At 31.1% G+C, this 13,215-nt stretch overlaps 6 protein-coding genes across 6 annotated transcripts, besides 2 other annotated features; all 6 read right to left on the reverse strand.

Annotated features, from left to right (window-relative positions):
• Window positions 1–2,595: part of a mobile genetic element that runs on past the window's edge.
• Window positions 1,561–1,884, reverse strand: TVAGG3_1026780 (protein of unknown function, DUF4106 family; the record flags this gene model as incomplete). The annotated part of the gene is made up of 1 exon (XM_051255052.1): window positions 1,561–1,884. One exon carries the CDS (start codon window positions 1,882–1,884, stop codon window positions 1,561–1,563), a length of 324 nt encoding a protein of 107 aa, XP_051080626.1.
• Window positions 2,596–2,738: 143 nt separating the features above from the next.
• On the reverse strand, window positions 2,739–4,302 carry TVAGG3_1026790 (protein of unknown function, DUF4106 family; the record flags this gene model as incomplete). Its single annotated transcript, XM_051255053.1, has 1 exon — window positions 2,739–4,302. A coding segment is annotated over one exon (1,564 nt), but the record flags the coding sequence as incomplete, so codon positions are not given.
• A 46-nt stretch (window positions 4,303–4,348) lies between these two features.
• On the reverse strand, window positions 4,349–4,866 carry TVAGG3_1026800 (protein of unknown function, DUF4106 family; the record flags this gene model as incomplete). Its single annotated transcript, XM_001323327.2, has 1 exon — window positions 4,349–4,866. A coding segment is annotated over one exon (518 nt), but the record flags the coding sequence as incomplete, so codon positions are not given.
• Window positions 4,867–6,819: 1,953 nt separating this feature from the next.
• Window positions 6,820–7,473, reverse strand: TVAGG3_1026810 (spectrin binding; the record flags this gene model as incomplete). Its single annotated transcript, XM_001323326.1, has 1 exon — window positions 6,820–7,473. The coding sequence occupies one exon, from the start codon at window positions 7,471–7,473 to the stop codon at window positions 6,820–6,822; it is 654 nt and encodes a 217-aa protein (XP_001323361.1).
• A 906-nt stretch (window positions 7,474–8,379) lies between these two features.
• Window positions 8,380–9,474: a mobile genetic element.
• A 2,708-nt stretch (window positions 9,475–12,182) lies between these two features.
• On the reverse strand, window positions 12,183–12,908 carry TVAGG3_1026830 (protein serine/threonine kinase protein; the record flags this gene model as incomplete). The annotated part of the gene is made up of 1 exon (XM_001323325.1): window positions 12,183–12,908. One exon carries the CDS (start codon window positions 12,906–12,908, stop codon window positions 12,183–12,185), a length of 726 nt encoding a protein of 241 aa, XP_001323360.1.
• A 12-nt stretch (window positions 12,909–12,920) lies between these two features.
• TVAGG3_1026840 (protein serine/threonine kinase protein) lies at window positions 12,921–13,199 on the reverse strand (the record flags this gene model as incomplete). Its single annotated transcript, XM_001323324.1, has 1 exon — window positions 12,921–13,199. The coding sequence occupies one exon, from the start codon at window positions 13,197–13,199 to the stop codon at window positions 12,921–12,923; it is 279 nt and encodes a 92-aa protein (XP_001323359.1).
• Window positions 13,200–13,215: the final 16 nt, after the last annotated feature.

Raw genomic sequence — 13,215 nt, forward strand, 5'->3', positions numbered from 1 at the left:
AACGAATCTTCAAAAGAGCATCTTCCGTGAAAAGTGCTATTGGTTTTGTAAACTTCTTTGCTCTCAGTTCATCTGGACCGTCTCTGTCACCAGTATATTGTATTTGAACTGTACCAACAGTTGAAATACCACCCATAAAGTCTTCTGAGTCAGCAAATGGAATGCCAAGCCAAAAGTTTGAACGGTCTCCATTTGTATATTGAGTTTTTTGACCTCCTGTATGAGTCCATACTTTCACATATGGCATAATAGAACTTTGCATTTCAGGTTAATGGTTGTTGTGAAGTTGTTGTTAAAGTTCATAGCATCTAATGTCAAGTTGTATGACCTCATATCCTCAACTGTAGAATATTCTTCTCTTGGATAATATTTGCCATCTATGTTTATATGATATTTAATACCAGGTTGTAGAAACAAGAATAGTCATTTATAGTTCGTCTGAACAGTACAAACATAGTATCTGCATGTTTCATTGCAGTTGTTAAGGCAATATCTGTTCTTGCACCTGGGTCAGCACTTTGGTTTCCAACTTCACCTGCAAAGTCTTTGACAGATATTTGGTGTATAGGGAACATAAGTGGAACTGCAATATATTTGGCAGCTAAAGCATTTGAAATATCTGGGTCCAACATATAGACTGCAAGTCTGCTTTCTATTCTCTTGCATTCAAATTTTTCGCATGTGAACTTAACTGGGTCCCAAGCAGTTCCAGCAGCATTGAAATAATAGTTTACTTCAGTGTTGAGGTTTGAGAAACCAAAGTCTAAGTCAACTTTGTCTTTGCAAAAGTCGGCGAATGACATTTTATTTGTTCCCACTACTTCTGTAATAGTGAATGGGTCTTGTGTTGGTGCAATGACTAAGTTATTTTTGCTTGGAGTAAGTTCAATAGAAATTTTCCTGCCCAGTTTGGCAAGTATCTTAAAAACCTGAAGATGAGGAAAGATGACAAAGGAACTCTAAGTTTCAGTTTTACTTTAGTGACAGCATTTCCATCTGAACCAGAAAGGTTAACATAAACTCCTGGAACGTTAGGGTCAAGTCTTCTTATTTTCTCAATAGTTGCATACTGGTCTGTTTGTTCTCTAGCTTGTGGTTGTACTGAGTTTCTCAAAGCGAACCATTCATAGTTTGCCCATGTTACTGTTTGAACTAAGTCAGAGTTAGAATATATCTTATATCCCATGAAAACTTCTGGAGCATATTGGTATCCGACATAGAAAATACCATTGCAACCTTTCTTGTCAGACAACTTGGCAGAAGGTTTTATTTCAATGTCTTGTTCCACGTATAAGAATGAGTTGTCAATAGAAATAATATGAAACCTGTCGCATGCAATATCTACTGTTGTTGAAGAACCTTCTCCAAACTCACCTACGTTTCCGTAAGAAACAGCAGTTGTATATTCGTAAGTTCCAGGAACTATTTCTGACCTTCTAATGGCATTGTCGCATTCGTTATACCATTCGGAAACATTTCCATTCATGGCATCCAAAACTGTTGGCGTTATATTCTGAGCGGCGTACATTTCATATGGGTAAAAATATAGAATAGTTGGATTTATTTGTCATAATAGAACCCACGTGGACCAAGCTTTACTTTCTTCCTGGCTGAGTTTTTAACTCTTCTTTTTCCTTCATTGCCACTACTTTCACTAGATGAAGTTACTTCTTCACTACTTTCACTTTGTTCTACTCTTCTCTTCTTCTTTGGTAACTTGCCCTCTGCTTCAAGTTGTTGCATCTTTGCCTCATGTTCACCTAGTATGTTGTAAATTTCCCATGTCCTTTTTGCCTTTGGGCTCTGGTCGCCCATCTCAGGTAACCTATATCCTAGAAAGAGTTTGTCATAGTTTGTATTTGAGTCTTCGCGTATTGTTTGCATGACTCTTTCCTGAGTTTCCGGTTCAAGCTCTTCAAATATAGCTTGTCCATATGGAATAAGCTCGTTTCCAAATATATGTTTTTGTAGCCATTCTGGTTTTCTTTCCATGTTACCAATTATATCTTTTGTGAATGGGAAAGCTTTTACCCAATGTTTCAGGCTTGCGTCATTTATTTCTGTAGTTGGTTTTATTTTGTCAAGGAACATGTTTTTCAATACTAACATTTCATTTGGTACTGTCCATTTGAGTTTTCTTAAATATTCATCCCTTCTCAGTTCATTGTCTGCAAAGTAAGTTTTTATGACATTTTGTAAACTTTCGTTTGCAAGGTCATGTACAATAGGTTCTCTTCCTTCTCTCTCCCTAACTTTCTTTCTAAACTCTTCACCAAATATACCATCTTTATGGTTCTGTGTAGTTCTTTGAGATAAATGTTCTAGAACGTCAGGTGTTATATTTCCATCAGCCATGTTCATTTCATACTGGTCCAAAATATCTGCATGTTTCATATCTTTCAATGGCATTAAAGCCGCGCTGAAAATACCAGCTATATCTGGTTCACCATTCACTTCCATTGCGTCTACAACTTCTTGGAATTGTGGTTGTAAGTTTATGAACCACCTATCCGGGTTAGCTTTATGACCCCATCTCATTGTAGTTCCATAGTCTGCAGAAACAAAAGTAGGTTTGTTTCCATATTGGTTAGGTTCTGAATGAACTTTAAACAATGTTTCATTTCTATATGTTTTGTTGAAATTTAACCTTTTATTTTCACCGAGTTCAGCCAAAGATTGAACGTTATATGGTCGTAAGTAAAAAGGGTTGTTGTATTTGCGTACATTTTCTTTCAGTACTTCCATTCTATGCTGAATATTTTCATCTGGTGTTGGAGTCTTTTGTATGTCGGCAAACATTTTTCGATATTCTTCTACTATGCCAGCCGAATTTTTTTTAGACTCTTGGAAAGATTCCATATTCTCCTCATACTCTTGTTGAGGGTCAAGATTTTTCGGCTGTTCCAAATCTTCATCTAGTTCTGTGAAGTTAGTTTCCAAATGAGGGACTTGTTCGTTTCCTTCAGGCTCTTCTAGCTGTTGTTGCTGAACTATTTCTTCCATGTCTGGTTGTATCTGAACTTCTTCCTGTTGAGTTTCTTGTACCTCATCTGCTGGCATTTCATATATTCCGAGACCGTTTTCAACAAGTTCCCTATCTAAGTCATCCGGACTCATAAACCTTTCTTCTTTCGTTCCGTCTCTATTTTTTACGCGTTTCATGAAGAGAGTTGAATTGTCATTTAGCTCTGACACCAAATATCTCGGAGTAAATTCGTTCATGTCATTTGGATGATATGCTATTAAATCATATCCCTTAGCGAGTTTGTATTTTCCAGGTTTGAAATTATATCCCATATGGTGCTGAGCCATAAAGCTAAATAGGTTCGGGTCAGTATTTCCTTCCTTGAACTTTCTAATAGCTTCTTTATATCTGTCACTAAAGTCAAGAGTATCTGGGTAACCATAGTCTTCCTTAAGCATTTTTAAGAATTCTTGGTTTCCTTGTTCTCTACTTCTTTTATGTCCTTGCTCTGTTTGTGGTTGCTGTGCTGGTTGTGGAGGTGGTTGTTGTGCTGTTTGTGGTTGCTGTGCAGGGTTTTGAACTGTTGGTTGCTGTGCTGGTTGTGGAGGTGGTTGTTGTGCTGGTTGTTGTGTTGGTTGTTGTGTTGGTTTTGGTGCATGCCTGTGTCTGTGTCCATGTGACGATGTAAATGTTTTAGGTAGTCCTGGTGCAGGTGCTTCTCTTGGAGGGTTTGGTGGTATATAAGTTCCACCAGCTGGCACATATGTTCCATCTGCAGCATAATGTCCTACCTGACTTTTCGTTCTTAAGAAAGCATTTACTAGGTCTGTTTTGGTCTGTTGTAACTCTTTTTCTTGACTTTCCACAACAGTTGCTCTAACGGCGTCATAGGCGCTTTGAACTGCCTGTCTCGTTGCTGCATCTGTTATTTTCGTCATATTTTGTGCTACTTCTTTTAACTCTTTGTCGAAACCTTCAGACTTCAGTTTCTTTCCAGATGAGAAGTCGTTCACTAGTTTCACCTTACTATGAAGAGCTTCGAAGGCGTTCTTAAAGTCAGCATTCGTTAAAGCTTCATTTGAACTGTCTTCATCCGCTTGTATTTTTGTCCTTATTGACCCTATAAGTTGAGCTGCTTTAGCGTTGGCTTGGGCATCTAACCAGTCATTGTTAGCTTTTATATATTCTGCGCTTTTCATTGCCTTTTGCATGGCTGCGTCGTTATTTTTACTTTCTTGTGCTAAGTTTTCATACTGTACGGTTTGGTTTTGCAACTGTAAAAGTTTTTCTGCCTTTACATTTGCTTCAACTTCTTTTTTATACTCATCGCTATCCATATATGTCTTCAGGGCTTTTTGTTTTATCTCTTCATCTTTCAGTACTTTATATTGAGTAGTATGGTTTTTCAAATTTATAACATCTTGTTCCATTTTTGCTACTTCTGCTGCTTTTTCTGACACTTTTTTCGCATATTCCTCTGTACTTAGTTCTTTCAGTTGTTCTTCTTTCTTCTTTTTCTCTACGTTTAACTCATTGAGTTTCTTTGTGTGTCTGTCATATTCTAGTTTCTTTTCGTTTTCACCTATTTGTTTCTGTATGTCTATGTTTGACTTTTTGACATCTGATATTTGATTTTTGAGTGAACTCAAATTCATTTGACTTTGAGGGTTATAAGCTGTTCCGTCTGCAGCTCCACCATAGCCTGCCATTTTCGCTAAAAGTGCCGCTCTTAAACCTCCACTCTGTGCACCAATAACTCGGTTTAAAAGCATAGGATTGCTTGACATTTGTTGCAACATAGTGGGGTCATTCAGCATTTGTTGTTGTGGTGTCAGTTTTACTATTGGATGTTTCAATGCTCTCTTCCTCTTACGTATATTCTTACGTAGCTTACGTGGCATTTTAAGTGAAGTTAAAAAGCGGTTTTATACTAAACATCTTCAGGGCTAGAAGGGGCGCAGCCCCTGGAAGCCCCACTACCTTTTTTTTTTTTTTTTTTATTTCATTATGGTAGTGAATCTTTTATTCATGAAAATAATTATTTCTAATTTCTTTTACTCTCTCATACATACTAGATTTAAAGAATTCAGAACATTTCCCATAATCTCCTAAATGTTTTCTTATCCCTAACGTGTGCCAGTTATTATATGAAACTGAATAAACTTTATCTTTATCTTTGCATCTTTCATCACTTCCAATATATTTATATCTCAGTTTTGATTTATTGGTTTCATATTCATTAACGTTTAATAATTCACAGTCTTCCTTTTTAAATAAATGTTTTATGTATTCAGGATTTAATACTCTACGTTTATATGCTCCTAACTTAGTTCTAAAGGTTTTTCTACAAAATTTAGGAATTCCATCCTCTTTAATGTCATCAATGATTTCCATTTCATTATTTTCAATTTCTTCTTCTCGTTTATGAGGTCTTTGATTATGACTCCATTGATTCCATGAAATTAAATATTCTTTATCATTATATTTATACCTCATTAGCTTATTTTGGCTTTCATATTCATTTAATAATTCACAATCTTCATTTTTAAATTGAAGTTTAACCCATTCAGGATTTAAACAATGTTTAATTAATCGCGGAATATCTGACATCATCTATATATAGCTTCTTTTATAAAAGATGGAAAAATAAATTATTTTAAAATTAATGTTAATTTTTTTTAATGATTTATTTTTTATTTCATTATGTTTGGGCTGAGTGTAAATGTCTTACAATTTTGAAAATTTTTTAAATCTTGATTTATTCAAAAACGTAAGAATAAAAACCGTCAGAATCATACATTTTTTACTTCATATGTTAAAAAAAATGATATAAAATCGCTCGATATTGTATGAATTCTTACGTTTACAAAAAAAGTCACACAACCCTTCCACATATACTACTAACGATGATTGATATTAAAAGAAAGAGAAATTTATAAAATGATAATTGATATTAAAAGAAAGAGAATGTTATAAGACGATGATTGATATTAAAAGAAAGAGAATGAAATAAAAAGATGACTGATATTAAAAGAAAGAGAATGAAATAAAACGATGATTGATATTAAAAGAAAAAGAATGTCATAAAATGATAATTGATATTAAAAGAAAGAGAATGTTATAAAGCAATGATTGATATTAAAAGAAAGAGAATTATATAAAAAGATGATTGGTATTAAAAGAAAGAGAATGCCATAAAATGATAATTGATATTAAAAGAAAAAGAATGCCACAAAATAATAATTGATATTAAAAGAAAGAGAATGTCATAAAACAATGATTGATATTAAAAGAAAAAGAATTTTATAAAACAATGATTTATATTAAAAGAAAGTTGATAAGTTTAATATTGATATCTGCTCCATGTTCAATTAATAATTTGATAATTTCGGGTGCATTTTGTTTAATTGCTAAGCTAAGAGGACATTCATTAATATAAAAAGAATTTCATAAAACGATGATTGATATTAAAAGAAAGAGAAATTTATAAAATGATAATTGATATTAAAAGAAAGATAATGTAATAAAACGATGATTGATATTAAAGGAAAAAGAATTTTATAAAACGATTACTGATATTAAAAGAAAGAAAATGTCATAAAGCAATGATTGATATTAAAAGAAAGAGAATGTCATAAGACGATGATTGATATGAAAAGAAAGAGAATTTCATAAAATAATGATTGATATTAAAAGAAAGAGAATTTCATAAAACGATGATTGATATGAAAAGAAAGAGAATTTCATAAAACGATGATTGATATGAAAAGAAAGAGAATTAAACAAAACAATGATTGATATTAAAAGAAAGAGAATGAAATAAAATAATGATTGATATTAAAAGAAAGAGAATATCATAAAATAATGATTGATATTAAAAGAAGGAGAATAAATACATTGTTCACGCTATTTCCATTTTGAATTAGATGTGATGCTGTATCAAAATTCCCATAATACAAAAATTTTGCTATTTCTGAAGAAGGATGTTGATCAAAACGTGTTGAAAGATAATTCACAAGATCGTAATTTCGGTGAATCAATGCAATGTCGATTAAACCTTTAAATGATTGACCGTCGTTTAGCATTTGTGAGAAAATTATTATGTTTCCACCTTCAGAAGCTAATTCTGCGGTATTTTCAGTATATTTTGCACCTTTATTTTTCAGGTATTTGAAGCATAACTCGGATCCAAATTTGCATGCGCACTCAAGAGGTGTTAAACCATCGCATATCTTATTAACATCTAATTTTCGGAATTTGCTTTTAAGATCATCGATTTTATCCCAAGCGATAAAATATAAAGGGCTATCTTTTTTATAGATATTTAGAATGTCTTCTTCTTTTTTGTTAGGTTCGAAGCCATTATAGGATAATAATGTTGCTAAATCTTTATTTTCTGGTTTGATCGTCAAAGAAAACTCTTTTGAAATATTTTGATAAAATTTTGCATATTCAGCAATATTCTTGACGCGAAGTGTTGAAATGGTATCAATTAAATAAAGTGCCATTTTGACAGGAATTTTTTTGGTTTTAATGAGTTCAATTATCTGTTTTGTGGATTTTGTGATGTTGTTAGTATTGATATCCCAAATAATTTTTGAAGCTTGATTTGGATACTTGAATTCTTTAAGTAGATCCGCATCGGTGGAATTTTCTTCTTTAATTTGAGATATTATAGTTTTAAGTACAATTGTATTTCGTCGTCACTTTTTTGTTTTGCTTTTTGAATGGAAATTAATTCTGCTTGAAGTTTTTGGATTTTTGCTGTTGATTCTGAAATAATTTTATCATTTTCATCTAAAATACCAATAATTCCATCTAACATCCTTAATTTCATGTATTTTCGAACAGATTTAAGTGTTGAAATAGCTTCTTGGTAATTGCAAATTTAAACTTTAGTGTTTCGAGCGCATTCGTATAGCTTATTTTCATCAAGAGTAGATTTAGATTGTTTAAGAAGAGTAATGAAATCTTCTGATGTTAAATTCGCTAGTTTTAGGATTTGCTTTAAAACTTTGAGTTCAAAAATTTCAAAAAGATTACCCTCTTGAATATAATCATTGATATTGGCAGCCATATATTCATAATCCGGGATTAGTTTATCACTCATCTAAAAAAAAAATTACGAAATTGTATCAGGATTTGTTTTTAAAATGAATTAATGATAAATATCAATTTCTCAATTTAGCTTTAAACGACGTCGTATAAAAAGTCGTATAAAAATTTCTCAATTTTGAGTTTTAGCTCAAAATAAATAGAAATTTAGATTCGTCATATATTGGAGTTTCTAAATCCTCTTTTTATTTAAGCCAAATTTTCGAAAATTTTGTCAGAAAAATTTCTGACACTCTCACTTTTTGGAGATCTACATATGACATTAAATAACTTTTTTATAAAAAAAACGCAAAATTAAGGGTCCATTGTAAGGCCAAATAAGGTCTATCGTCGTCCCAAAAATATTGCTCGAGATGGTGTTTTACTAAGGCCCAAAACTTAAAAAAACACAAAAAAATTAACTTTACTCTTTTGAGATCCTTATCAGATTTGCATCAATTTGATGCAGTATCGCAGTTCAAATCTGATTTTTTAATGTAGATGTACTCTAACATCCTTTAAAAAATGCAAAATGATATTAATTAAGCTTTTCATTTCTGTATCATACACGAAACAAAATCGTTCATTATACTAAAATTTATCAAAGTTTGATTAATGAAAAAATAATATCTAAATTTTTACATTGAGTCGGCTATTGATATGGTTAATATTAAATCTTGTAAAAATTGGCATTATCCAGAATAATACCCACTAAAATACACAATTTTTTTAAAAAAAATTTTATCAATTGTTATGGTATATCTTTATGATAATGAATAAAATGCTTATTTTTCATAAGTAAATACATAATTTATGCTTAAACACAAAAAATAACACGAAAATTTTTGGCCAACATATCTAAACTAAGGATAATGGTTTGAATATATAAACAATAATACTTTGTCCAGGGAATTAAATTTGTGCTATCCAATTGTCAATTCTTTGAATTTTTTTTAAACGCAAGATATCCCGGCATTAGCCTCAATAAATATATATTATGCATCATAATATTAGTTTGTAATGGCATTAAAGCGAAATTCCTAATTTCTTCTCAATTAAATTCCTTGAAAAACATTGGAATTAATGATTGGAAATAGGTCAAAAAAATTCCTAATATAAAACTTATACTTAAGATAAAATTAAAATTCGAAAATATCTATTTTTCAAAACACGCATCCAAAAGCGAAAAAATTCGAAAAAAATCATGTTCTTATAAAACTCACTGATTTTGCAATTTTTATGAGATTTGAAGTGATAGAATATATTACCATCTTATTGAAACATATGCTTCATTGTTGTATTCACATAATATTAATCAGAACACTTGGAAAAGTGGATTTTCGAAAAATGACGATAACGATTATTTGCAAATTGCCTCTCAATTTTGAGAGACTTTCAATTTTTACAGTGGACCCTTAATTCTGATCTGGCAAGGTGTCAAACTTTGAAATAATTGTATTCTTATTCAAATTATACATGAAAATTTACAAATTTTAAAAAGAGTTCCGATTTTTCATTTTATAATAGTGTTATACATACATGTGAGTAATATTTTATACGAAAATAATATTGATGTAATATGATTATCAAAATAATTCCCCAAATATTAAGTATTCTTGTGAAACATAGATCATAAATATTGTAATATTGATAGTATAGAATGATTTATACTCTAAACGCAAATAATATTATACTTGCATCTAAATTAGATTATGATATCCATAGAACTTAGCTAAATTCTCGATTTAATCACCGCTTCAATTAGTCAGACTAGTATGCATTATACCCTACTTATTACATTGATTGATACCGAATATTCAGTGTGGAACCACTTCTAAATAAATGTCGTTCAAAATAAATTTATAAGTCTTTATTTTTAATCAGAAAAATAAGAAATGGTTATTGTAAGAAAACGCTTTTTCTCAAGAAATTATTTTTGAAATTCTTTTTCTTGAAGAGTAAATGTATTACAGTGTGAATAGAAGTAAGCTAAATCAGGAAAGTATTCTGATGAAAAGAGTGTGAATCAAGCTTTGAGTCTAAATGAACTTCAATAAATAAGTTTGAGTGGACCTATGAGATCCATAAACAATCTTTTATTAAGTTCAGAATGTAGTATGTTTCCATTTTCTTTTTCTGATGTGAAAGTCAATTGTTTCCTCTTATCAGCAAAATCAAGAAATTATTTCAACGGAACTAGCATGGATCTATGTTCAATTTCAACATAACCATTTTGAATCAAAATTTCTGCACGGTAGATAATTTCATTTCTTTTTTTCGGAATATGGAAGAAGGTTCTTTCAAATCTTCTTCTTCCGATTCCCTAATAGATATTCAGATTGAAGAATCGTTAAATAGGGAATCCTTGATGGCAATTGATTCTGCAAACCTCAAAGAAGATATTTATACAATTTTTGGATTCGTGCTTATATTGATTTTAGCTGTTTTGATAGGAGTATTCGGTCCCAAAGCAGCTGGTGAATACTCTTCTTCATGGAAATTTTTACCAGACTCTTCAAATAATACTTTATCTTTTCCAATTCAAGGAATAAGCTCATTACAGCGAAGTATTTCATTACAAATCAAATTTGAAAAAAGCATGTTATCGAAAATCAATGAAAAAGAAATAACTATTGAATATTCAATTGATTTCCTGAAAAAACAACAGAAAGTCAAACAATATACAAAAGAGAAACAGGATGTTCTACTAGTTTTTGATAAAAATAGACAATTTTCGCAGCCTTTTGTTTTATATTCGACTTCATTAATTGATTTTGATTTCTGTAATGTGAAAATAACCACTGAAAACTTATCCAATGCTATCTTATCAGAAACTGTTAGTATTTTATACGGAAACGAACAACATACGATTTTCCAAATTTATTTCCGTCTTATTTGCTCAGGATTCAGCATGGTTCTATTTATTACTTTGCTAATTAGGCTATCCAAAATCTCCCCGAAGCTGTGGCATCTCGAACAGCAGCTTACAATGCCATTATTATTTTTATCATTTTTAATGATTAATCCATTGTTCATTATTCATATGTATTTCCCATTTGAATTGTTTATCTACATCGATCGGATCTTTTCTGCTGTTTTCAATGCTTATTTTTACTTTTTCATTTTGACTTTGTTCGATTCATTAAGATACAAAAACAGAAAGACGGACAAATACTTCTTTGTTCCAAAGATCATCCTATTTGTTTTGTATTTATCCATTCTTTTCGTAGAATCATTTTTCCATCACGTTCAGTTACTTGATGAGCCATTCTTACCACGATTTTCTAAGAAGGAAAGTTTAATGAATTGGATTCAAATCGGTTCTGAAATGGTTTTCATTGGTTTTATCATACTTTCTATAATTAGAGCTGCATTACAAATTGATGTCACTGAAAGATATAAGTTTAACATGTATATTATGTCAACAATTACAGCAATAACTGCTATTTTGCTCTGTGACTTTGTTTTCAAGGCATTTCGAATTGGAATGTCGTCTTCCATAAGTTTTATAGCGAAATTCGTTGTTAAAAGTATTTACGTTATGCTCATGGCGTATTTCCACTGGCCGTATGAAGTTTTAAACGATCAAGTGTACGATAATAAATCAGAAAATATCTTGGAAGATGAAGCTTTTACTGTTTAATAAAAAATTAAAATTCTGTTTGTATATATTTTATTCTTTTTCATAATTTTTTTTAATTCGATAATGAAATTCAACTTCATTTGTTTAACAAAGCGTGCTCCGCTTTGATATAAGATATCAATTCAATTCCTTTGTGTTAATTACTCAATTCAACTAGAATTCAAAAGAAAAAATTGAATTTTTTAAAAAAAAATTAAACAAATCAATGATGTATTTTGTAATTATCTCATGCTCTTCCCCTAGTTGAACATTTTTATATACGTATCAAGTAAATAAGGTTCAATAAAATTGAATCATTATTTTGGATATATCAGCGATAATCATATGTTTTCGCTTGAAATTTCAACGCAATATGTCTACTATAGGAATGTGAAACCTATATCGGATCAAAGTTGCGATGATTTTCAAAGAATTTTAGACTATTTTGCTATTTTCTCGAGGTAAAAGAAAATTCAATTAAACGAAAAACAAACAATTTATTCAAAAACATTTCAAGCCATGCGAGATTAACCTTAGAAGCATCTTATCAGAATATCTGTTAATCTTCACTGGGCAGTTAAGTTTCATTCCGTTGCAAAGGCATTGGTTTGGTTTAACAATTCTTGGGAGAGAAGTATTAGGACGGGAGACTTGGTTTGCCTTTGAAGATAAAACAATGAAATGTTGAGCGCAATACTGCTCAATCATTTCAATTATTTCCTTTGATGATGGTCTTTCTTTTGGCTCGCAGATAAGCATCTCTTTTATTATGTTGCCCATAATACCTTGAGCTTTATTTTGGAAAAATAATTTTTTGGCCTGGACATCCTTCAAATATTGAACTTCGCTCTGGTAGTTGAATGGAAAAACATATGTGGCCATAACATGTAATGTTATTGCCAAGGACCAGATATCGGATTTCTTTCCATCATAATTATCAGTATTAATGATCTCTGGAGCCATGAAAAATGGTGTTCCGCAGAATGTGTGTGAACTTGCAGCGTTTTCGCATGACATTCCGAAATCAATTAACTTTGGATGCATATTTTCATCGAAAAGTATATTTGCTGGTTTGATATCTCTGTGGGAAATTCCTCTTTGATGCAAATAGTTCAGAGCATCGAGAATTTGATATGTAATATTGAGTTGTTCTTCAACACTGAATCTTGTTCCTTGGGAAATCAATGATTGGAGATCACCATTTGGTAAGTATTCCATAACTATCATTATTGAATCTTCTCAGTAGATAATATCATAAACTTTAGCAATATTTGGATGATTAAATCTTGAAGCAAGTCTTAACTCTGATTCTAAATAGTTGAGCATACCACTATTAGTGAGTTCATTTCTATCAATGATCTTAATTGCGCAAACGCGCTTGGAATTTTTATGAATTGCTTTGACAACAACTGCAAAGCCACCCTTTCCTATAACATCAAGAATCTCATATCCCTTAAGCTCTATGGGTATGTTTACTGATATATTACTATCTGTACATTCAGTTGTGAAACGAGACATTATATAAAATGATAAA

The sequence above is a fragment of the Trichomonas vaginalis genome, chromosome I, assembly GCF_026262505.1.
Source record: "Trichomonas vaginalis G3 chromosome I, whole genome shotgun sequence".
Classification (NCBI taxonomy): domain Eukaryota; phylum Parabasalia; order Trichomonadida; family Trichomonadidae; genus Trichomonas; species Trichomonas vaginalis.